This window comes from Chanodichthys erythropterus, chromosome 11, assembly GCF_024489055.1.
Source record: "Chanodichthys erythropterus isolate Z2021 chromosome 11, ASM2448905v1, whole genome shotgun sequence".
In the NCBI taxonomy this organism is placed as follows: domain Eukaryota; kingdom Metazoa; phylum Chordata; class Actinopteri; order Cypriniformes; family Xenocyprididae; genus Chanodichthys; species Chanodichthys erythropterus.
In genome coordinates this window covers 33609678-33636975 of record NC_090231.1, presented here as the reverse complement: position 1 = coordinate 33636975, position 27298 = coordinate 33609678, and the positions used below count along the sequence as shown (strand labels likewise).

Below are 27298 nucleotides of genomic sequence, written 5' to 3'. Positions count from 1 at the left end.
TCTCCTGCTCTGTACTGCCATTGTTCAGACTAACAGATATTGCCACCCCAAACTCACTCCGTTTGTTGGGCCAATGCTGATGTTTCAGGCTGGATGAGACAGTGTACAAAGTTTATACAGTATCAGTCTACACATTGATTGCTTATAGAGGTTTCTGCAATTAAGCTGTGATAGGAAAACTCACTGTCACCTTTCAGTGAAAGCACAAGGTGACCTCTGAATACATGTAAAAGTACTGAAAGTGACAACAAACACAATAATTATCATATATTAAAGAAGCAATCAGTTCATAATAATAAACCGTAACACTAAATAAACCGTCGGAGCCCTTATTTTATATATTTAGTATTTATTATTTTATATATTTAGCTATTTATTTATTGCACATAGCTATGTCTGACTTTCCCTGACGCTTTTGTTTGTTTGTACAATATCTTTTAACTTCAACAGATAAGTAAAAGCTGCTTTATAAGTAAATGTTCAAGTTTATAGTTTTATTATTATTGCTTTTAATGTCTGGTCAAGTTATGATATCACGTATCATGGTTGGAAAAATGCCCACATGCGACCACAGTCCAGCCATAATGAAAGCGTCCAAACTTTATTTGAAATACAATTATTGTGATTAAAGCACCAAATCCATCAGAAACAGATTTTGAAATGCTTCTGGCAGATCTTGGCTTGCATTCACTTTGCAAAGATTGGCTGCCACCAGGGGTTTTTCGCCTCTCATTTGTGAGTTCAGCACTTCCCAATTTTTGTGATACTCTCACTACTTGCTTTGCTCTGCTGTCAATCCCACAGTACCCAGTGCAATCCTGCCACTCAACTCCCATGAAGAATGAATTGGAATTGCTCACTCATGCTCACTTCGTGCCAATGGACATGTACGGTTTAAAAGAAACCACATATTATATTGCAGTGGTTCTGTGGACATTTTTGTGTTATTACACTTTTTACACTGACAGGGCCTATTTTCATGATCTCATCTGAGGCCCCACAGACCAGCCATGTTTACTTTTCATTGTATGTAAATATTTGTCAAAGTTTGTATTCCAGTGTGTATTATCCCAGCATCAGTCAGTAGAGCTTTTACTGTTGCTGTGGTTTATTTCACTGCAGAATAAGCACAGACAAAGTGATCCATGTTTATAATCCCTGCACAAACCCAGAGGTTCCTCTGCCTTTAATCTTCAGGAAACTCTAAGATGCTCTAAGTGGGTCTGGAATGAAACCACTTATACGTCATTGCTGAATTTAGCATGTACTGATCTCTGAGTATATGTCAGTTTTTTTATCTGTGTCAGAGGCATGGCAGGGGCTGTAGATAAGTAATTATTTGTCAGTATTTTGAATGCAAAATATACTGAATCTACTGTTCTTTGACCACAACAATTCAGCACGTGTAATATCCCTTTTACACAAGACTTAACAGCACAACTTTTAAAACTAAAGAAGCAACATCCGTTTTATTATGGATGTTGTTAGAAGCTCTGGTTTCGTTTTGATTAAGTGAACTCTTGAAGATAAATTGCTTGTTTCATGCTCAGTTTCAGTTGCATTGTAAAAAGCAAACGTGCAGTTGGAACCTTACAGAGCTATTTCTGGCTGATTTGATTCAGTAGTTTTTGAGTTGAATAAAAATCAATTTATTTAGATGTATGCAAATGGAGCACACTTTTAGTTTCCCTAACTAAATGTTCTTTGGTAACACTTTCATTAGTTAACATTAGTTAACTACATTGGTTAACATGAACTAGGGCTGGGCGATTAATCAAAAAGTAGTCGAAACCGAAATTCAGAACCTTTGACCGAAGTAATTTTTCCCATGTTGGTTATTTCAGTTTTTAAATCCTGTTAATACTTTGCCCTTAAAAACATACTACCGCGTGTGTAGTCACGTGACTCCGCCCTGTCCAGTCAGCAGCATGGAAACAACACGAGGCGAACTTAAACAGCAAGTCAACACACAGATCGCGTGAGCGGCGAGCCCCTTAGTGAGATCACTTTCACTTGCGTCTTCGTTAAACTTTGTTAATTGTATGTGTTTTAAGGCTTGCCAGTTTGGACATTCAAGCCGTTTTAGATGTAGCCGTTGATGTGTATCTTATATTGAGCTACTGCGCTGATGCATCGACACACACAAACACTCATACAGACAGTAGCTGAAACATCATCTTTCATTTTAAAGGTGCCCTAGAATGTTTTTTTACAAGATGTAATATAAGTCCTAGGTGTCACCTGAATGTGTCAGTGAAGTTTCAGCTCAAAATACCCCATAGATTTTTTTTTTTTATTAATTTTTTTTAACTGAATATTTTGGGGCATCATTAACTGATTCTAGGGCACCTTTAATGAGTAACATTATCTGAGTGAGGCGATCATCAGCGATGCTGGTGTACTGACGGCATGAGGTTAAAGAGCAGCGCGCAGCTCAAGTTACTGCCAGAGGAATCATCGGACTGCTTTCATTTTATTTGTAATGTTATTTTGTTTATTTTTGCGATATATAACCACCCATTATTGTCTACAGCATAATGCTATCCAATATTGCACTCAAACACGGAGGATATGATTTGTTTACGATAATCAAATCAGTTATTTTTGAATAATCGTCTATGGGCTGGACATATTCCTTTATTTAAACATCTTCAATTTGAGGACAGCATCGTAAAGTCCATAAAAAATTGTGAACATTATTGTTTAATACAATAAATTTCCCCCAAACCTTCAATTTAATCCCACCCAAAACAGACTTTAGTTGTATTTAATATTTTAAGCTTTGTCTAATTAAAGCTCTTTAAAGTGATATGTTGTTTGTATTCTATTTTACAGTTCTGTGATAAATTAAGGTGTTAAGACTTGCGTGCTCCCCTTTAAATAACGAAATATGCTTCGGAATATTATGACGCATTTTTTCTTTGTTTCACAATACTCAATTAATGATTGTAAACAAAGGTTGCTGTCTTTATCTGTGCTGAATTTTCCAAAAATAAATCACAATATTCCCGTGCTATGGGCACAGCCAATACTAAAGGCTGCAGCGGAAGTTTTTTTACGCTAATACTTGAAGCTTCCGCTTTCCGAACGTGGAAGTGTGATAAAGGCCTATAGAGAGATGTGTGACTAATTCACACACGCAATTGCTCTCATTAACGCATTCAAATAAATGTACTGGTACTGTGCTAATTTATCTGTATCTGATTTACAACAAGCAGAAATATGCAAGAAATGTTACAAACAATAGATAAAGTAACTGCTGAAAGTGAACTGTTAGGTCAGAGCACTCTTTCATCAGGAATAAATATCCCACCTTTAATAGTCAAGCATATTTACAGTACAAACCTTGTTAGTGAACTATGAGGGAAAAACAAAAACAAAATAATCGTCTATTAATCGTAATCGAGGTAAAATGTTCAATTAATCGCGCTTTTAGGTCATAATCGCCCAGCCCTAACATTAACTAATAATGAACTGCACTTCTACAGCATTTATTAATCTTTGTTAATGTTAATTGCAACATTTACTAATACATTTTTCATGGTTTTCACAAAAATATGTAACGGCACAACTGATTAAAAACATTGCTAATAATAAGAAATGATTCTTGAGCTTCAAATCAGCATATTAGAATGATTTCTGAAGGATCATGTGACACTGAAGACTGGAGTAATGATGCTGAAAATTCATCTTCATCATCACATTAATAAATTACTTTAAAATATGTATTTTAAACTATATTAAAATAGAAAACAGGTCTTTTAAATTGTAATATTTATCAATATTACAGTTTTTACTGTATTTCTTTTTTTAAATAAATGCTGCCTTGATGAGCATAAGGGTCTTCTTTTAAAAGCATTTAAAAAATTGGTACCACTTTACAATAAGGTTCATTAGATAACTACATTAGTTAACATGAACTAGTAATGAACTGCACTTATACAGCATTTATTAATATTTGTTTTGTTAATTTCAACATTTACTAATACATTATTAAAATCTTGTTAACATTAGTTAATGCACTGTGAAATAACATGAACAAACAATGAACAACTGTATTTTCATTAACTAACATTAGCAAAGATTTGTAAATACAGTAACATGTATTGCTAATGGTTAGTTCATGTTAGTTAAAGGTGCCCTAGATTAAAAAATTGAATTTACCTCGGCATAGTTAAATAACAAGAGTTCAGTACATGGAAAACACATACAGAGAGTCTCAAACTCCATTGTTTTCCCCATCTTATATAAATCTCATTTGTTTAAAAGACCTCAGAAGAACAGGCGAATCTCAACGTAACACCGACTGTTACGTAACAGTCAGGGTGTACGCCCCCAATATTTGCATATGCCAGCCCATGTTCCCAACATTATGAAAGGTATTAGACAAGGGCAGCCAGTAACGTCTGGATGTGCAGAGCTGAATCAACAGACTAGGTAAGCAAGCAAGAACAATAGCAATAAAAGGCAGATGGAGCGATAATAACTGACATGATCCATGATATCATGATATTTTTAGTGATATTTGTAAATTGTCTTTCTAAATGTTTCGTTAACATGTTGCTAATGTACTGTTAGATGTGGTTAAAGTTACCATCGTTTATTACTGTTTTCATGGAGACAAGAGCCATCACTATTTTCATTTTTAAACACTTGCAGTCTGTATAATTCATAAACACAACTTCATTCTTTATAAATCTCTCCAAAAGTGTAGTATTAGCCGTTAGCCACGGAGCACTATCAAACTCATTCAGAATCAAATGTAAACATCCAAATAAACACTGTACTTGCGCGATTAGACATGCTGCATGACAAACACTTTGTAAAGATCCATTTTGAGGGTTATATTAACTGTGTGAACTTTTTTTATGTTGTTTAAGGCAAGCGCAAGCTCCGTGGGCGTGGAGCACGAGAATTACAGGGCCACACACCCTGAATCGGCTCATTTCTAATTATGCCCCAAAATAGGTAGTTAAAAAAATGAATTAAAAAAAATCTATGGGGTATTTTGAGCTGAAACTTCACAGACACATTCAGGGGACACCTTAGACTTATATTACATCTTTTAAAAAAAACTTCTAGGGCACCTTTAATACATTAACTAATGATTAAAGGTACAATATGTAAGATTTTTGCAGTAAAATATCCAAAAACCACCAGGCTAGTGTTATATATTTTGTCCAGCTGATTACTAACAATATCTCTAATGTTTTCAACTACTTGTAAATCATGAGAAAATTCCCATTCTAAACAGTGACACGGGGCAGTGCAGTCGCCTGTCAATGACGTCAGTTACCGCCTTTACTGACGTAGAAACCACATGACAACAGTGCCGTGGACAAATGCGGAAGTAGTGTCTAGCGTCCAGCAAACCACTAGCTTGCTTCAAGCAGTTCCTTATTTACTTCTTGCACGTTTTATGGTGGATTGTGTTACTTATTTATGGAACATAATTACTGTTTACCATCTGCCGCTGGTTCTGTCGACAATGACAGCTCCCGTAAACTCATGACCGGAAAAGCGGAAGCAGCGCCGGCGACTGTGTCATAATAAAAGTCCCGCTGCTCGTGAGGCGTGTGTTGATCAATCGCTCCAGCTCCTCGTTCAGCTCCCGTAACACTCGGTCCTGCTCTGCTTCATACTACAGTAAAAAAATCTTACCAACCCCAAACTTTTGAGCAGTGGTGGACCTTTATGTTCAGTAGAACTTCCAAACCAGGATGATTATTGTTGACCTCCAGAAGATGTGACATTTTCTTTGTTTCATCGTCAGTGATAAGATTGTGTTTCCACACAGACAATTTACTACATTAGTACATATATAAAAGACAGCAGAGAAATTAGCAAAGGGAGGCCAAAAGAGCTTATGGTGTGCTTTTATCCATCTTTAACACTTACTGTTGGGACATTTTCCCTGGAGCAGCCTTCTAAGTGTCTTTATTCAGGGCTGTGTGCGTGCAAGAGAAAGTAACATAAGAATGAGTGAAAGATAGATGGGGAATAATATTCCTAAGGGATGATACATTGGATATTTCCCCATTTTCAGATAAGGCTGATGAGCAGTGCTCTCCCTTTGGAGACTCTCTGAGTCTCGGCTATGCTACCGTATTAATTAGAATATGAATTATACTGCTTATCTGATGCCTCATGATGATTTTACTCAAGGTCTCTTTGCCAGTTGTGAAGCTAATGTCAAACAATATTAAACAACTATTTTTGGCCTGCTGTTTTCTCCTCATTTACTTGAGAGAGAAAGAATGCCCTCTTTCTGACAGCCTCTGCCCTGTGTTCAAGAACAGATCTATATGACTGGCTCAGACAGACAGACTGAGAGGCATCCATCGCTTGCAAGTCAACTCTTTCTCTTGCTCATTTCATTCAGTAGCAAGGTTATTTTATAGTGTGTATCCTTTCAGTGTTTGACATCATAGCGTGTTCTGAGCAATTGTAAAGAACAAGCTTAACTGAAGCCCCTATAAAAGTCATGATGTGTTAATGGCGGTGTCATATATCTTACAGCATTAAATCACATCGTCCTCTCGTGCACGGAGCCATGCAATGGCAAGCAAACTCCAACCTGGACTACGTCATTTGCACTAGCTTTGTCTGATATGGGTGGATTAATAATCTGACGTGATGCAGTTGTGGGTGAGAGAAAAGAAAGTGCTCCTGTATCCCTAATGGTCATCGTGAGCAGACTGCAGCACTGTTGGACCTCTGATGGCCATTAATGAGCCACCTAATTGAAACGCTGGAACAAAGGACACTCTCATCTCTTCTGTCATGTGGCGCTTTCTACCTCACTGTACCTTTCTCTGTGTGTGTCTCTCTTTCAACCCTCGATGTCAGCATCATGGTGCACACCTACTAGTAGAAGAAGGCATAATAGTGAAAGCTCATTACAGGCTGCCCTGCTGGAGCTCCATCCAAGGCCTTTTGTTTTGCTCTGTATAGGTCAGGAACTGATTAAAAGTTGAAAAGTGTGGGTTAATCACTGACTGACCCGCTGGGAGCTGTTGTGGCCCTCAGTCTATTTTAATCAATGAGTCTTTAAGATGGTGCGGTAGACGACTCCACCCACAGTCCAGACATCTCCCTGCTTGTTTCACTGCCTTTTGCCCCAGCGTGTTGTGTTGTGTGGTTTGGTAGTGTTTTGTTTGGTTGTAATGCAGATTGTAAAAATACCTGTAATGTACAATATATAACAGTCATTTGTTTTGATAAATTAGTCATTGGATGCCAAGTCAGTGGTGTTTTGTTTTCTAGTCTTACAAGATGTAACAGATTAACAGTTATTAAAAGATTAGTTCACTTCAGAATTAAAATTTCCTGATCATTTTTACTCATCCCCATGTCATCCATATCATCCCCATGTCTTTCTCTCTTCAGTCGAAAAGAAATTAAGGTTTTTGAGGAAAACATTCCAGGATTTTTCTCCATATAGTGGACTTCACTGGGGTATAATGGGTTGAAGGTCCGAAATTCAAGTTTCAGTGCAGCTTCAAAGGGCTCTACAGGATCCCAGACGAGGAATAAGGGTCTTGTCTAGCAAAACAATGTCATTTTCAAAAAAAAAAAATGTATATACTTTTTTAACCACAAATGCTCATCTTGCAGTAGCTCTGCGATGTATTATGTTATCATGTTGGAAAGGTCACGCGTGACATAGGCGGAAGTACCGCAGTAGGGCGAAAAAATCTCCTCCAACTTCAAAATCATCCGACATTGTTGTTTCTACCTTTTTTTGTAAAGACCGTTTGCACGTTCTCTTTGTAGACACTAGATCAGTACTTTCGCCTACGTCACGCAAGACCTTTCCAACATGATTATGTAATATGTGGCGCATCGCAGAGCAGTGCAAGACGAGCATTTGTTGTTAAAAAGTAACAATTTCTTATTTTATTTTTTAGAAAATCACAGATCGTTTTGCTAGACAAGACCCTTATTCCTCATCTGGGATCATGTACAGCTCTTTGAAGCTGCACTGAAACTGTAATTTGGACCTTCCAACCGTGGTACCCTGGTGAAGTCCACTATATGGAGAAAAATCCTGGAATGTTTTCCTCAAAAACCTTAATTTCTTTTCGACTGAAGAAAGAAAGACATGAACATCTTGGATGACATGGGGGTGAGTAAAAATAATCAGGAAATTTGGTCCCATTTTATATTAAGTGGCCTTAACTACTATGTACTTACATCAAAAAATACATCCTACAATGTACTTATTGGGTTCATATTGAATTGCAAAACACTTTTGCTGCTATTGAGGTGGGATACGGGTAAGTTTAGGGAAAGCTTTGGTGGTATGGGTAGGTTTAAGAGTAGGGGTAAGGGTTAAGGGATGGGTCAACAGTGTAATTATAAATGTAATTACAGAAATTAATTACAGATGTAATTACATGCAGGTGTTTTTAAAATATAAGTACAATGTAAAAACATGTATGTACACAATAAGTGCATTGCATCGAATGATTAATTTAAATGTAAGTACATAGTAGTTAAGGCCACTTAATATAAAGTGAATTCTGAAGTGAACTAACCAAAGTGAACTGTAATCTGATGAATACTCAATGCAGGCCTAGTCAGTAATGTTTTGTTTGTTTGTGTTTTCTGTAATACATTAGCTGTAATTTACAATATGTGACAGTAATTTGTTATGATAAAATATTCAATGCATGCTTAGTATCTGTTGACTCTGTAAAAGTATACAATTGCAACTAACAGCCAAAATACTGTATTTTTTCATGTTAATTTTTACATTTTTAATGTTAAAGGCCTTTTATAAGTGTCATTTCAGAGTTTTTTTTTTTTTTTTCAGAAAAAAAAAAAACTGATTACTTAGATTTTACTCAAACAGCTGCTAGATTTACTTTGACTCTTTGGAAACTCCCTAATTGGCCTTTCTTTGTCTTGTGTCTCAGAGAGGAACCTTGCCTGCCCTCAGCAGTCGTGGCTTATAGATCAATCTGTTTATCATGACCCTCTAAGGGATTAGCAGCTAACAATAATAAATGAAGGTGTAAGCGATACCCACTTCTGGTGTTTAAGAAATTTTCCCCTGAATAGATCCACCGGCTGTGAATAACAGAACGCAGGGATTTGCCGTGACTGCCTCTTCCCTTGGAGCCTTAACAATAACACCTCAAGGGCTTGTTTGGATGGTGTGAGCTAAGTCGTCTGGTCAGGGTGAAGAGTCACTTATGAGATATTTGCACTGAGACAGAACAAATGGGCGCTGCATGGCTTTAATCAGATACGGCTGTGGCTGTGCATATTATACTGGCTGACAGAGAAGGGTTTTCTACCATTCTTCTGACACGTAAATCACCCTCTGTCATCCGTAGATCCCCCTGTTAATCTCCCGGCTGTAAAGCAACCTCTAACCTTTCTCTTTTCTGTTTATCAAATTCGCTCTGAGAAAAGAGCAGAAAGTCAAGACCCAAAATACAAAACACACACCATATTTTTGTTTTACTGAAGGCTCGCAAACCCAGGCTGAATGTTAATTCTATCGTACACTTACAGGCTTTCGTTGGGCAATCGTTCTGTCATTTTCACTTTTAGTTTAACAAGCCATAAAAACATTTTGAGACCGAATGCAAGAGAGAAAGTGAGGGAGACAGTAGAGGTCCAGACCTTTCTCCTTTCAAGCGTGGAAACAATGACAGGAATGGTGATGCAAAATAGAGACAACTTTTGAGAAAGAAAAAAAAAAGAGAGAGGAAAAACAGGTAAATGAATCCACCTTAGACTGTCAGTGGATTGATGTTTCTCTGCCCTTAAGGTGAGTATTCTAGGATGTGGGCAAGTGATTTGGCAGGAACCAAAACAAAATGCATGTCCTAGAAGTAAACAAACTCTAAGGAAGACCGAGAGAACGACAGCATCAAAACAACGCTGTCCCGATCTCATCCGGGCAGAGATAATTGAAAATAAATGATGTGTTGTTGCAGAGGTGCTGCAGACTAAATACTAATTTGTGCCGCAGAGGCGGGCAGGATGCTAAACCAGCATGTCAGCAATGTGAACAGGCTCTAACCTCTCGCCTTCTCATAGTTGCCTGTCTAATCTTTTTTTTATCCATTAGTTCAGCAAGGCCAATTTAGATGTTTGCGGATTTCACTGGTTAAGAAATCCTGAGTCCATACGTGTGAGCTCTGCAAATAATTGCTTATAGTTTTTGCTCCCTCTTATCCAAAAGTCACAAGTCAAATGGAGGTTATTTGAGTCTTTGTAGGGTCAGGAGGTTGTGTTTAAATTGTCTGTCAGTGTAGAAGTTTTTCTGAGAATGGACAAAGCAGTGATAGCATTCTCATGTGTCTAAATGGCAATGGCTTGTTTACTACATATTTTCTTATACTTATGAATAATCACTTTAAAGAAGCCCTCAGAAAATGGTCAAAGCGTACTATAATCTACTATATAGTATAACGAAATGTGTTTTTTTATTTATTTTTTTATTTTTGATCTTATATGATATTGTTTCATCATATTAAATACACAACTATATGAATTGTTTTAGAAGGAGAAAATTGTATAGTTATGTCATCTTCCAGTATGGGCTAATTAGCCTATACTAACCGCTTGATATTAATTTTGTTGTATAAATGTAAAAAACATTTCACAAATATCTAATACAACAGAAATGCCTCCAGTCTGCTTCATGCGGCCAGCATACCCAGACTGTGACAGACACGTTCACATTTTCTTTGGTATTCAGTGATGTGTTCTTGATGCCAAACGCTTCCTCAGCCACCATACACTGTAAAAAATGATTGTGATTTTAACTGTAAAAGACTGTAAAAATGTGATTTGTAAAAACCTGTTAATTGTTTAACAGTAGGTTTCCTCATTATATACGGTAAATAACTGTAATAGATCTAAAAATCTACGTTTTTGGAAGTGAAAAAGAACAAATCATTATATTTTACAGTGAAAAAACCTAAATTGGCATTCCCAGAATTCCCTGTGTGACACTTCACATTTGATGTATTTTTGTGTTTCTCAGTTTTTCTAATCAGTTATGTACATTAGAGTTAGATGTTAGATCTAATGTTGTTAAATTATTGTTTATTTTGCTATTGTTGTGTGTTACCATGATGGTGTTTAGTATTTGTGAGAATGACACTGTGCACCTTTTATATGTTAGTATTTACCTTCTCAATTTGTGGAAAAGCTACTTGTGATGATCTTTGATTCATCATGTGACTCTCATCACTCCTATTTTTGGTGGTTGTCAGTGTATTACAAGGGTACAAATCAGATATTAGTATAGGTTAGTACACTAACATCATATCAGTATTTTATGGTACATTTCTGGAAACCACAGCTGCTAGTTGTTTTTACCATAAATTTCATGGATTTTTTTTTTTTTTACAGTGTAGCTAATGAGTGTAATGAGGAGCCGGATGGGAAAAGAGAGACGATTGGCATGATGAAAGGTAATTCTCCATCAGTAGGGCAATTAGCAGTCGACATTAGACTGAGCTGAGAGCAGTGACGGGGTCTGAGACCTGCCCGGCTTCTCTGTTTATCAAACAGAGAGACAGAGATGTGCTTAGTGTGAGTCATCACCCTGTCTGCAGATTGATTGGGGTGATAGTTTTTTCTTTCTTAGGTATTTGACATTGATAAATTGAGTCATGGGGGCGAGAGTTGGCTAAGGACTGTTTACAGTGTTTACAGTTTGGTGAAGCATGTGGATTTTGTTAAGGAATGTGTCTCTTGGGGCTTTGTTTAGACATCTTTGAAGTTGATGATGAAGGGTTTCCTTTTTGCTAAATGTCCTTGCTTCAGAACTTTTCTTAAAGTAATGTTAGTTTTGCAGTCATGAATTAAGCTATGTTGTAGGTTAGGTTTTAACATTGGTAGGGACATTTTATTCAGTATTCAGAAGCACAGGTAGAAAGTCATACAGGTGTGGACAAAGATGAGGGTGAGTAAATAATGACAGAATCTTTTTTATTTTGTGGTGAACGGTATAGATTTTGCCTGTGTATTTATGTTTGAATGATTTTCATGTTTTTCTAATAAGCTGCTTTGATTTTGCTTCCCTCTTGATGTCATGATACAACAAAGAAAAAAACACAGAGGCTTCAGTTCGGAATTCAAACAACCTTTTACACATTTCCCCATTTACACAGTTCCTCAAATTACACAGTACTCACTCATCCTCTATGTGAAATAACCAAACAAACATCCCCACTGTTGATCAACTGCTCATGTCCAAACAATACACTGAACCATGATGATTTTTTATTAAAAAAAAATCCAGGAATATTTTATTGAATAACATATAATAACATTTTAATGTGTTTTTAAAGCAATTTGAGGTGCACACAGTCTGCAGTGGTTTTCATCAGAGTGAACAAGCTTTTAACTGTTAATTTATTTTTGTAAAGGGAAAAACGGTATGCTAATTTTGCACTTAGGTAGATTACATTTAATAATTACATTCAGTCTCAATTTAATCCTTTTTTGTAATTTTGGTAGGAATTGTTCAGTAGTCTGTTGGTTTGGTAGGAATACACCTGTACCATTCAAACACATAATAAAGCTAATTGTGTTTTGAATTTGAGTTTGAATTTTGCTGTTTAAAAAATGTAATAAATAGAAGGTGTAAAAGGTCCCGTATCCCCTGAGGAGAAATAGCGCTCTGTTAAATGGGTTGAGTGTAAGTTTGTCTTATTTGTGAGATTGCATCAGCCTATTGTTCAAGAAAGTTGAACTATCGGGAGCTTATTGAGCTGTTGATGCTTGACTGCTTCACTGTTGAACAGTGAGTTTGATAATATTAATAGAGAAACTGTGTGCTGTTTTAGAATTCGTACTGTTTCTATCTGTTTTCAACCTGTAAATAAGAAATCAATAATCACACCACATATGGACATGCGCATATTTTGCTGGGCAATGAAGATAGGCACTCTGCAGTTCAGTGATGCATCTCAGATTTTGTTTCACCACAAATACAAATTTAATGTACATGTTGTTCTAAGAAAAACTTATGGTAGTCCAAGTAGTGAAGAATGGGCGTGTGCGAAAGAGAAAACACTGCTTCTGTGCATGTTAAAAGCAATATAAAACTCTGTTTGTTTTGTTTATGTAATAAAAAGTGTCCCTGGATACACAACACTGAATTGATGGTGCCGATGACAAACTATAATAAGCACCGGCTGTATATCATCACAATCTGCCCGTGATATTCTGTTTTAATGCCCCTCCTCTTGTTCACACCATATTTCTCTGGCTCAGAAGCTGCTGATATGAGGGTGGGTTGTGTTGATTGGACGGTAGGTAGTTCTTTTGTCACAGTGAGCGCAACCATCCGTGTGTTTGTATCTCCACCAGGTGGTCAGAGAACTTTCACAAATATGTCTGCTGTTATTCAGCCCACATTCTAGCTCCAGTTCCTGGATCCCGATTTACTCTCTATGTTAAATGTCTCTCATTTTCTTGCGGTGGTCTTTCCAGTTGTTCAACTCACTAGACTTCCTCCTCTCTTTACCAGATCATTTCAGCCATTAATGCCAAACCTAAATGCCAATACACAGCCATATTGACAGGTGTGAATTGTTTGGCTGAAGACCGTTTGCGCCCAGCTCTGTTGTTGGTGAGTGGCATGTGCCAGGCGACTCATCGCACTGCTTCGCATGCAGGTGGCAGATGGGCTGTAATTAATGAGAACCTGTTAAACAGTGATATGTGATCCCACACGGTAATTAGAAAACAGCAGCATGGAGCCAGGCGGAGTAATTAGTCCGTCAGGGCCTGGGCTCTCAGGACTCAACCCTCCTAAAGGAGATTTTAGCCAGATAGAGACAACTAACATGCATCATGCTTGTTTAGATTATTTAATGATGCAACAATATATTTTATAGTTTTAATGATAACACTTTACAATAGACCTTATAGGTGCCATATTGAATTTTACGCTGTTGAAAATGAGTCTGTGAGGGATGGACTTACAGTCTTTTCAATGTAATGTTCAAAAGTCACAACTTTCAAAACCGTTTTTGTCTAATAAAAGTCTTTTCGAAGATGTTTTGTCAACTAAACAACTGGTGTTTTGTTGAACAATCCATTGAACACATTCTATGTACATCACTGTACATCCCTCACAGCCTCGTTTTCATTCCTGTCAAAAAATGTAATACAGCGCTACCCTGACTATATGGTCTGTAAGGTTGTTAACATTAATTAATGTATTAGGTCTCATAACTTAAGACTGAACAACCGTTTTTATAGCATTTAGCTGGGTTAATGTTAGTTTATAACATTAATTTATATTAATGCATTTTTATATTTTATATATATAATTTTTTAAAATATTGATAGCATTTTATATTATATATAAAATAATAAATATAGTTAGTCATACATGTTTAATGTTATATACACTACTGTTCAATTGTTTGGGATTTTATATATATATATATATATATATATATATTTTTTTTTTTTTTTAAATCTCATGCTTATCAATGCTGCATATATTTGATCAAAAATACAGTAAAACAGTAGTACTGTCTGTGAAATATTATTGTCATTTTAAATAATTTGATATATTTTAAAAATAAAAAAATATTTTTTTGTGAGACAGCTAAATTTTTCAACATCATTACTCCAGTCTTCATTGTCACATGATCCTTCAGAAATCATTCTAAAATGATATTTCTTATTATCACAGTAGAAAACAGTTTACTTTTTAGGATTATTTGATTAATAGAAAGTTTGATAGCATTCATTGACATTTTTTTCATCATTATAAATGTTTTTGCTGTCAGTTTTGATGAGTTTAGTGCATCATGCTGAATTGAAGGGATAGTTAAAGGTGATAAAGAAAGTTTTTTTGTCGACTGAGAATCCAAAGACTGTTACTGAGTTTTTGAAATGAGCGTATGCGTAAGAACAGCCCCCCTCCTTCACAGCTCATTTAGAGGGAACGCCTCCCAAAACTCGTGCAGGAGTACTGGAACACGAGTGTTTACCACCAGCATTCGCTGTGTCGTGTTAGTGGATTCATTATGTCGGACTCACCGCAGGTAACTCATAATCTGCAGTTGTTACTCCTGTCTCCTGACAAACATTGCATGCGGCGCCTGTGGAGTGTGGAAAGTTACTGGAGCGCGCAGCCGTGCTCGTCTCTCACAAGGAACGTCACGGCAGTGATTGACAAGCCAGAGGGCCAATCGTTTACGCGATGATCGCGTAAACGATTGGCTGATGTTTTTAAGGCCCTACTTCGTGCACAGATGATGTATATTAATATTATTCCTTTCAGTGCACCTAATAAATAGTCTTTTATCCGTTAGTAAAGACAGTTTCAAGTAATATTGCAAAAATGTATAAAACAAAACATCCTCTTTAGCACCTTTAACTGAAACCCATTGACTGAAAAAAATACTATGAAAGTCAATGGGGACCAGCAAAGAAACTCATACAGGTTTAGAACAACTTGAATGTGTGTGTAAATACTGATAGATTTTTTGGGCGTTTTTGGCTGAAATATCATTTTAAAGTATTTATTAATTAAAAAAAAAAAAAAAATCTTAATGACCCCAAACTTTTGAACGGTAGTGTATATAATACGTGTTGAAGTTATCATTGACACAGATTAATTAATTCTGTAAAAAATAAAAAATTACTGCAGATATCATATTTATACAGTTAGTTTGAAGAAAACCGCTGCTAAAACAAAAGCCCAGATAACCTGCAGAATGCCTGTGAACCAGTTGGAGTAGACAGCATGTTGCAATTAAAGTTAAAGACTGAATTTGAGTCACAGTAGTAGATTCAAGGCATAGCACCTGAATTTGTCTTTTGATATTGCTCACTGCAAACTACAAAGCCTTTGCTGAAAGAACCATTTTCCCTCCTCTGTCCTACCAGCAGTATAAATTAGAGAAAGACAGGAATCGTGTATTTCATTGGCTACGCTCAGCTTGCGTTGAAAGGATGGCTAAAGAGTGGCCCATTAAGCTTTCCTTTATCACTCGTGTTCTGAATAACATCTTTTCAATTTTTGCTTTACAAAATCAGCCTCATTATTGCCTGCATTTTAGCCTGGTCCTCAGCCATCATTTGTGCTGTAATGTGTTTTCTCTCTCTAAAGTGATGGAGATGTCATCTTCCTGCCTGAAGCTCGGGTTTGGTTTCATATTTGTCATCTTACACAAGAAAAACATTCTGGCGTGATTGTTGTTGTCACTGATTAATTATGAAAATCTGAAAAGTCCCACAGCAAGCAACAACAAATGTGATCTGTGTAAATCACATTGTTATCATGCTGATTGGAAGCATAGATTCCCATCCTGCCTATGCTCGTAACCTTTCAGTGTCCTTTGGTCTACAAGACAGAGCACAACCTAGTTCAGTCATTCAGCTGCAATGGATCACCATTGTCATCTCTACAATGTCTGCACTTTATTAAGTGTGGAGGAAATCAAGCGTGAGGTTTCCTGTGCGCCTGAGCCAAGGACCCTCACAGCCCCAGGACGCTTGTGAACCTCCTCGTACATCAGCCTCTTAATCTTCCAGTTTGCTGGTAGCCTGAAAAACACTTATCACATTCATATCTTCCGGCATCCCTCACACAGCCCTCCCGCATATCGTAAGCGTTTATCTGTGTCTATGTGATAGAGTCGAAATGACGGTCTAACTTTCACTTTCAACTCCTCTCACTCTGTCTCTTTCTCTCTCTCTCTCCACTGACATGTCTGGTGTTGCAAGGTTAAATAAATGTCCCGTCAGGTAGAGGGCCTCATTAGTAAATCATTGTGTTGTGGAGGTAAGGCCAGCGCTGATATACGGCTCAGTGTCCGAGCCACTAATCTGCCCGGGCTGGACCTGATGTTCTCCCACACACAAACTGTGATTTAAAGCAGCCAGAATGTCCAACGTATTTCATCCTTCAGGACTGAAATCCCAGAAGCGTCAGCTGAGAAATAAAGAGAATTGTTTTTAATGGAGAGTTGTGGCAGAGGAACTAGGAGTTGCAGTTCTGCCAGTGGTGCAAAAAGAGGAAAAATGACCACGCTTGAGATCTATCAAGCTGCACGGGGCCGCATTGATAGGATGTGGGGTGGGGGAATTACGCAAAGATTGGTTTCTCTAGCTGACCATATGTCACTGGTACGGTGTTCATATTAGGACTTCCTCACACATCAGTCATACAACGAAAAGGCGTCATGCCTCAGACGAAAAGGCTTCAGTCATCGGACAAAACGGCATCGCGCCTCAGACTGAAAGGCTTCAGGTCTCAGGAAAAACAACGTCAGGTGTCAGGTCTCATACAATTAGGCATCGAACTAAACAGCCTCAGACCAAAAGGCTTCAGACGAAACGGCCTCAGACTAAAAGGCATCAAACTCAAAGGCATCAGACAAAACGGACTTAGAAAGAAGCGAATTGCCCCGCCTCAATGTGATGTCACGTGCACGCAGTTTTCAGTTAAATATTACACTGAGTTGTATAAAACATATCCCACTGAGATTATTTTGTAAATTTGTATTATTCACTAGTTTTATTTGCATGTAGGCTATAAAAAGTTAGCAAAATAACACATTGAAACTAGCTTGCATTGTGAACACATACGAAAATTAACCATGGTTAAAAGTGTGTTAACTATGATTTTTTTTTTTTTTTTTTTTTGGATTGATAGGCTATTTGTATAACAATAATTTTACTACAAATACCTTAAACTATAGTATAGCAAAACCATGGTTAATTTGTGGTTACCATGGTTAACTACAATAACCATTTTGTTTTATTTGTAGTAAAACCATGGTTCATTTTTATAAGAGAGGTAAAAAAAAAAAAATATTTTGAGCTATTTGAATGCGTAGTTATAAGTTAAGCTGCTTTGTGTACGTAGGTTACCAAGGAAACGGCTTTATTTCTGCTGTTCCAGCGGCACCTACTGTCAGAGAATCGATTAGGCAAGGCGATTTTATTTATTTAGCACATTTCATACACAATGGTAATTCAAAGTGCTTTACATAAAAAGGAAACAAATACATAAAAATAAAAATGGAATGCATAAAAGATTACAATAAAAACAGAATACCACTATCTGGTTGGAAGAGTCACATTTACATTTTCATTCAGCCCGTTGCTGTTTTTCTGCAGACCAATGTGAAAATCGGCATGTTCTTTTCTGTTCTTTTCTTTTCTTTTCTTATTCACATGAATACCATCAACAGATAGATTCTACATAATTAACATGCACACATACACACCTTAAATTAATTTGGGAATAGTAACAGTAAAAAAAAAGACAACTGAAGGACGACATATGAGGGGATAAAAGCCAACAGAAAGTTAGGCTATACAAAAAAAAAAAAAAAAAAAAAAATGATGCCTTTTAGTCTGATGCCTTTTCGTCTGAAGCCTTTTGGTCTGAGGCTGTTTAGTTCGATGCCTAATTGTACGAGACCTGACACCTGACGTCGTTTTTCCTGAGACCTGAAGCCTTTAAGTCTGAGGCGCGATGCCGTTTTGTCCGATGACTGAAGCCTTTTAGTCTGAGGCATGACGCCTTTTCGTTGTATGACTGAGGTGTGAGGAAGTCCTAATATGAACACCGTACACTGGCCGTGTATCAGGATGGCCTACTGAGGAATTGTGGGAGAGCTAGTATATCAACACCCAGAGAAAAATAGCCCAATGCTCTAAAGTGCACTTGTGTTATTCATTTATTCATGTGAGCTGTTAGGGGCCGTCTCTCACAGTAATGAGTCAAGCCTCAGATGGTGAGATCAACGTTAATTGTTTTGGTTGAAGTCATTGATTATTGAGTGCTTTAATTATTAGTCACATCTGTTCCTTTCGCTTTCCCCGTGAATGAATAGTTCTGATCAATCACGTTTGATCTTTCATGCTCTAATGTCACGTCCCATAAACCACAATTGGTTTATTCTTGGTCTGATAAACTAAACACACTCTGCTAATGATTATTCCATTTTGCACAATGGTTACATTTGGAAAAGAAAAAAAAAGACTTTGTAAATTGTCTTGCAAATAAATTAGATAGCGAGATTAGAAATCAGATAGTCTAAGCGCTGAAAATGAAGAAGAAAGTGTAAGAGGGAGAAAGAGTGCATGTACCATTTTAAAACCCAATAAGTTCAGAATACTCAATTTTTGTAGACACCCGATTACCTCAAAAAAATTAAGTAAAGCAACTAAAATCTTTTAAGTAAACAGTAATTATAAATAACAATTAAGTCAAACTGATTTTTTTTATTTAATGTTTAAGTCCACTGTACTTAAAACTATTGTTTATCATACATAATGTTTTTCATTTTTCAATTATTTCGATACAGTGGTTGTAAAACCTGATAAGTTCAGAATACTCAAAACATTTAAGTAAACAACTCAAAAATTATTTTAGTAGAACTTAAGAAATGTATTTTGTACTACTCAAACACTACTTTAATTGAAATATTGGATAAACTAGCACCTAATCGTTATGGTTAAGTGTTAGTTAGCAACAGAACTACATGATAACTGCATGCGCTAATGTAACAATCAAAGAGACTATCAATATTTACTCTCATGAACTGTTAATCGACATGCAGTATATAGCCTTGAAGTTGCGTAGCCCATTCTCGACTTAACCACAGGCACTCTTCACCACGATGGTAACCATACAAAACTTCAACATCACAGAAACAGCTTTAAATACCAAAATAACAGAACATTAAACAAAAACACATTTCCCCCTGTAGTAATCTTGTGCAAAAATATCTTAAAATATGTCAGTGCCATTATTTTGTGTCAAGATGCACACCAGTAAAGTTTCTACACTGTAAAACCCAATACGTTCAGAATACTCAAAACATTTGAGAAAACTTATTACCTCAAAACATTTAAGTAAACTAACTCATTTTTTTAAAGTTGGTAGAACTTCAAATTTTTGTGACAAGTGGGGCGGGGCTAAGAGCCATGGAAGCGGATGTCTCTCACTAACAATCCCGTCACCAGCATCCCTTTCCCAACTCATCATAATGTTAATTACATATAGTTAATTTACATAAACATCACATTCAGATCTTGGTTAAATGTTACATAGCAAATAACACATGCTATTATAACTATCAGCGAGACTGTCATTACATACTTGCATATATGTAATCAAACAACATATGTGGTCTTAAATGTTTTGCAGCTCATCCTCAACCTAACCGCAGGCTCTACTTTTCACCACAGTGGTAACCCTACAAAACTAACATAACAGAACCCCCCTGAATCCCAACATAACACATCATTAAACATTAACTTATATCTCCATATGTTAATCTTGTGCAAAAACACACAAAATAACACTTAATTTCAACAGTTATTTATATGGTCTGGCGCAAAGCATGCTGGGAATTAGAAATCTGCTGCAGCTCAACTCAATCTTATTAAGTTCAGCTTATTACAATGAAATTTGAGTTCATGCAACTATTTTTCTATAAAGTACAATGAACTTTCATTATTATTTGAGTGAAACAAACTCATTTAATTTAATTAATTTCACTGTTCGTTTTAACAGTGGACATGTTTATAAAAGATACTTTAATTGAACTAAGGCTTAATTCTGGCTTAGTCTAAGCCCTGTCTGTGAAACCAGGTATATCAATTTAGTATAGCAATTGCAGGGTATCTATATCAAGTACATAAATATGTAAATGTATTTGTAGTATACTTAGCATAAAATAAATGTATTTCAAATACATTTTGGTATATCTGTTTTTCACTAGGGAACAATTATTAAAATCTGTAATAATATGTCATAATATTGCTGTTTATATTGTATTTTTGATGAAACAAACAATGCAGCCTTGGTGAGCATAGGATTAAAAATCTTACCAACCCCAAACTTTTGGACAAAAGTGTAAATATATCACAAATAACTGAAAAGCTAAATATGTGGGAACCCTGTATGTGGAATCCTTCTGCAAAGGCTATTTAATGAGGTGGAAAATTGCATCCTACTGTTTTTTGTTTATTTGGAGCCTTAATATACCACGATAACCTCTGAAACTGACAGTCTGTTCCCTTTCTTTCTCCACAGATAACTTTCTTCATGCTGTTGTCTGCTGTGTGTGTGATGCTGAACCTCGCAGGAGCCATCCTTTCCTGTCAGAATGCCCAGTTGGTCAACTCTCTGGAGGACTGTCAGCTGGTGAGAGAGCCATGTCTTCAAACACATGCCTGAAATCACTTCTTTGTTGTAAAGGAAGCCTTAAATAGATCCTTATGTCCAAACTGAAATTAGCTTAGTCCTAAACCTGTGTATTTTATCATACTCCCAAAACTAGCCTGTCACTAAAGAATCAATCCATCGAGCAATTATAGCTCCCTAGAGCGTCATTCATTAACACAATGCCCTTGTCAAGATTTCAGTGAAATTAGCTCAACATCTAGTCGCCAAGGCAGAGAAAATGAGAGTGTCTGCTGGGACCCATTTTTTACGTCCTGTAATATTCTGTTGGAGCAGAAATAAATATTAACACCCACGACCTTTGTCCTCATTAAAACGGGTGCCCGATCGGCTGCTGAAGCTCACAGGGTTTTTCTAAGCGAAAAAAAAATAAATAATCATAATCGTCAGTTGTCTGGGGAGAGATTCTCTCATACTGTGAGTGAAAGTGCAGCAGTTGAGTGAATAGGAGTGGGTGAGTCTTCATAGTGGAAGTCAATTCACGTACATTAGCTATGCTAGTGCCGAATGTCCTGCCATGAGATCACTTTGCCTTTGCTAGAGAGGAACAAATTCTTGAGACGTTGTTTGAATATGAGAATGCATAATGAATGTTATTTCAACTGTGTGAACTGTCAATCTGAAAGCTGTAAATTGAAGCACTAAATGTGTAGATTTCAAATATAGAAGAAAAAAAATCAAAGTCTCTTATTTTATTATGGCAAATCAAAAAACCTCTAAATTGTTGTTTTTGATACTGGATGATATCTCAATGAATGCCACAGTATGTTGTGTGCTGCCCATTGTGTTCTTTGAATGAAGGCTTATAAAGGAGATTAATAGAGCAGTCAGTCTTTGCTGTGCTTTCTATTGAGGTTGATTTATCAGCTCTACAGTGGGTCCAGTGCTTGCCCAGCACGGCATAACAGCTCAGCACGGCTTCCCCCATTTCTGTTATCCAGAACCAGACAACCCTCTCCAGCTCTAAGACCATTTATTCGCCTGGTGTGGAAGCAATAAATAACTAAATGATCAGTTGAGTGGTAGTATTCATAAAGGGTGGCAAATGAATGTATTAAGAATTTCTTTAAATAAAACATAGCACTAAATCCACTGTATTTGAAACAATTGTTAGAGTTTAATGGAAGATCTTACAGTTATTAATTATTCTGCATCCGTATCTCTGTGTACATTAATGACCAGGTAATTCTTATTTGTTTGTTTCAAACACAATTTAATGCATGACTGGTTTTCAGGTTATGGATGAAAAGACTTTGAATTTATTTCAGCTTCTTTCTAGTATCAGTGATCTGTTGTGTTTGTGGGTTTCATTTTCAAAACAAGCTTCTGCTGTAGCGTATACATACAATAAAATTAAGGGGTTTTTTTTGGGGGGGGGGTGTCATAGCAGATTTCTATTTTATTTGGAATGCATATATTGATATTTATTATAACATGAAAACTGTATGGCATTGCTATTTCATAATTTTTAATTGAGTTATTGAATCAACTCTAAGTTTGAGTTAAAGTCATGTCTGTTTTATGGTTTTGTTTCAAGTTTATGGTATCATGTCTTTTATTTTGAAATCGCCCCCTATACCCTCATTTACTCTTCCCTACAGTACGCCAGAAGGTCTGCTTATCCACTTTTGTATAGTTTGTGCTTGCTGTTTAATAATCATTTGAAACTTATCAAACTGGTAGCTCCAGTAGCAAGATGAATATATTTATCTTGAACTGGAATCTTATCATGGACACTATGTATAAACCTTTAATTAATAATCACTTAAAAATGAATTTATACCTGTATGATATTACACTGTAGCCACATTACACCAGCATGGTTTGGAAATCTTCTGGCGAGCCACAGGAATTCATTCAGCACGCGACTCTGATAATGCATCATGGGTATTCTTTAGCCGTTGAAGTACATCAGTTGTACACTTGTTATTGCAGTGCACTGTGGGATTGTATAAGTGCACTTAATATTGCCCACTGTGGTTTTGAACACCATTACAAATGGCTGTCCCTTCAAATAGTGACCTATTTAGGGTATAGGGGCGATTTTGGACACAGCCTTAGTTTCTGATCATGTCATGTGATTCCCTGTTCCCTTCATGTGATCTTGTCATGTGGTTCCTTTGTTTCATGTGTCATGTTCCCATTGGTTGTCATAGTTATGTGTTCTTCTGAATCATGCATTTAATGCTTCCTTCACGTGCTCTCAGAATTATCGTAAATACGAGTTTCCTAGGAAAAAAAAAAAAAAATGCACATGAATGACCTCCCGTAACGAAACTTGAATGCGATAAGCTCATATTCTCAACTTCAGAAGTGGGAATTATCAAATTTCCTGTCCTCCAAAAAAAGCAAGTTTTTCAAGCACCTTATTGCGACCTATATTTACGTTTTAAAGTCATGCGCCCTCTAGCTGGCGTAAAAATAATGACAGTGTTGTTACGTCTGTCGTCATGAAATTATGTATGACTGTCATTACCAATCAAAATGCGTGTTCATTTAAATGCAATGTGTGGACTTTTTACACCATTTGTCCTATTTAGCAAAACTCATTTTTTTATTAACGACTATACCTTCCCCACCCCTAAACCTACCCTTAGTGATTTATAGTGCATATACACTTTATGAGCACATGCGTTCCCTGGGATTGAACCCATGATCGCATATTGTTATATATAGCAATGCTCTGCCAATTGAGCTAAGCGAAACCCAAAATATGACACAGATGAAAGGGAACAATGCATTAAAATGAAAGTGACATGTTGTTGATAGGGGCGCAACTTTAGCAAACACTCCTATGGGTCGTATTTCAGGGAAGTGACAAATGACCTATATGGGCATATTGGTTGGAGAACATGTTGCAAATTTCCTATAACAGTGAAGGCAGCATTAGCCCTCAGGTTTCCTTGTTTAGCTGTCATGTATTGAAGTATGTATGCCATTCCATGTTTCCATGTGTCAGGTCTGTTCATAGTCAAGATTTGTTCATGGTTTGTTTCATGTTTTGGATTTTGTTTATACTTTGTTTCGTGTTTTTAAATCTTAGGACACTTTGGAAACTGCACTTGCGTTCTCTTTTTACCATAGTCTTTTTCTGCTACCACGTTACAGATAAATAGTGTCGTTTTAGTTCAGTGGTAAGTAGAAACTGAAGTTTTATAATGGGCAGTAGGAACACACATTGATGATAAAATGCAACTTGCTTTATAAATAATGATCAGATGTTTTTAGATGCATGCGCAGTGAAAGTGTTGATGGCTCTTTGAAACGAAACGGTACCTGAAAATGCTTTAATAATTCATCTTACAAAGGGTTGAGCACACACATAACATGCCATGAGTTCAATAGATTGAATGTGTCACACAGATGAAATATTCAGGTGATTTTAATCATTTTGTCTACTGTGAAATTTGGAATGAATTCATACATTCATATAATCAAATATAAATGATTTTTTTCTCACAGCAATCAAAAGAATTATTAAATTGTGACATTCTGTGGTTTGTGAAATTAGTAGGAACCTATCCAGTTTTTTTTTATTTTTTATTTTATTTTATTAACCTTATTTTTCAGCAAGCAGAAGCAAATGGTTAATAGATATCCCTAGGCATTTGAAGTTTCACTCAATCCACCATGAAGAGCTTTGTCTTACAAGATACTAATTTTAAAAATGAATAGGAGCTAATAACATGGTGATCTTTCCATTGTCCTTTCCTTAAACAGGACTTTCATATTAACTTTCACTTTCACTATCGTCATGGAAACTTGACATTGAGAACCCAGTGGCAGTTCGCACCTTGCGGTGTTGTGCTAAAACAGGTCCGGTGATTATCCTTCCCTTTGTCTGCCGGCTCAGATCAGGCTAAAGACAGACTTCTGTCTCCATCAGACTCTACTCCACCTGATTTAGGGATTAGCATGTTGGATTAAGCATCTCTTCTCTCTGCCTACTGAACACTCAGAGACTTGATCCTGCCATGACTGAAATATTAATGAAGTTGTTTCCTCGATTCAATTAACCCCTGCTTGCAAAGTTCACACAACGCTTTTGTGCAATATGGGTCAAATGGCGACTTTGTTTCAGTCTAACACAAAAAGCATTTATAATGCTGGACCACCATGTACAGTATGGGATTTATTAAGATCTTGCTTACACTTTATTTCACAGAATGTGTACTTAGTGTATTTACCTAAGACAATAGTAGGTAAAATAAGGTAACTACAAAGCTGTTAGGTTCAAGAATATATAGGAAGCCTATAAATGTTGCAATGTGGAAGACATAATTAATTTCTCTTCATTTTTCAATACAGTGAACTTCCACAAATGAGACAGTAGAAACCATTTTGCAAAAAAAAGTTATACATTAATATATTAACATTGAAAAAGATTTGAATTTAGGTAGCTTCTTTTATAAATATGATCCTGTCTGTTATAGCTGCCAGCTACAGTAATAATATGTCATCCATGGTAACGTTTAACTGACAAGTTTATTTGCAAAGGCATTAAAACAGCAGAATATATTTTGGATGTGCCTCAAAATCAATTTTTGTCGAATATTTCTCAAGGGGTAATATGATCCTGCTTTTCTTTCAGACAGACAGAGAACTCTATTTAATGTGTGCTGAACAAGTGTCATCACTATAACATGCTTATGAGGAAATTTAGTGTCACAGTTGTCCCTGGCCTGCCCTGTTTACGTGTTTGTGTTTTCACCTTCAGCAGTCACACAATTTTATTGTCCATTTTATGCAGAAACAAACATTTGACTTGCATGAAACTGAAACCAGTTTGTTCCTGTCCTTCTGCAGATCAAATTTGACAGTGATGGTGTGTGTGTCTGCTGTGAGCTCGAGCACATGAAATCCACCTGTAATAATCTTGGAGATACGCTTAAACTCAACCCGCTGAGGGACTGCAACACCATACGTCTCCGACTGAAGGTATCATTGTGTGTGTGTGTGTGTGTGTGTGTGTGTGTGTATTACAATGTAAACATGAAATATAAGGACATTTCTTGAGTCCTCATATTTAAAATAGTTTTAAAAACATACTAAACATGTTTTATTAAAATTTAAAAATGCTGAATTTTTTTGAATGATGTGTAGGTATAGGGGTAGAGGTAGTGTAGGGGGATAGAATATACATTTTGCACAATATAAAAACCATTACGCATATGGAATGTCCCCACTAAGATAGCAAAACAAACCTGTGTGTGTGTGTGTGTGTGTGTGTGTGTGTGTGTGTGTGTGTGTGTGTGTGTGTGTGTGTGTGTGTGTGTGTGTGTGTGTGTGTGTGTGTGTGTGTGTGTGTGTGTGTGTGTGTGTGTGTGTGTGTGTGTGTGTGTGTGTGTGTGTGTGTGTGTGTGTGCATGTGATTTCAAAACATTGTTAAAATAGCCAGCTATTTTTCTTTACATTCTTTAATAGCCTCTATCAATTTGATATTCAATTATTAACTTTTTTTTTATCATTCCAAATAGGCTTTTTGATTGCCTCAGTTAATGAATATTGGATCAGACAAGTAAATGAGGACAATTTAATGCATTAGACATGATTATTTTATCATTTTGGTGATGTGCATGCATATATTGTTTGAAAATCTCTAATCTTATTTAATTAGCCAGATTTAAAACTACCATCATCAATAATCTTTTAAGAATCAATCAAATGGTGTCTCTAGATAAAAACAATGTAGTACCATTTATCTACTGTATATTCCTTAACTAAAAGGAAGAAGTTGCTGTAGACTACATCTTTACAAAGGGTTAGTTCACCCAAAAATGAAATTTCTGTCATTAATTACTCACCCTCATGTCGTTCCACATCTGTAAGACCTTCGTTCATCTTCGGAACACAAATTAAGATATTTTTAATGAAATCTGAGAGGTATATGACTTGTCCATAGACAGCAATATAATCAACACTTTCAAGGTCCAGAAAGGTACTAAACAGCAAAACAAAAATGTAACAGTTCGTAAATATGGGAAGAAGGAGGCGGGAACCGGCGAACATTCAAAATAAACAAAGAACAAAACGAAAGTAATGCCGGCAGACCCTCGCGGACGTCTGCCGGCCACACAAACATAATAAAAC

General features: G+C 36.5%; 1 protein-coding gene across 3 annotated transcripts in view; it reads left to right on the top strand.

Moving 5' to 3' along the window:
• The window catches only part of fam189a1 (family with sequence similarity 189 member A1), a 70194-nt gene that overhangs the window by 16117 nt on the left and 26779 nt on the right, over positions 1-27298 (top strand). For all 3 annotated transcript variants that reach the window (XM_067400802.1, XM_067400801.1, XM_067400800.1), the window contains 2 exons: positions 21059-21169; positions 26015-26146. In XM_067400802.1, coding sequence (XP_067256903.1) covers positions 21071-21169; positions 26015-26146 — 231 coding nt within the window. In that variant the 5' untranslated portion in view covers positions 21059-21070. Of the gene's footprint in view, positions 1-21058; positions 21170-26014; positions 26147-27298 lie in introns of those variants that run through there.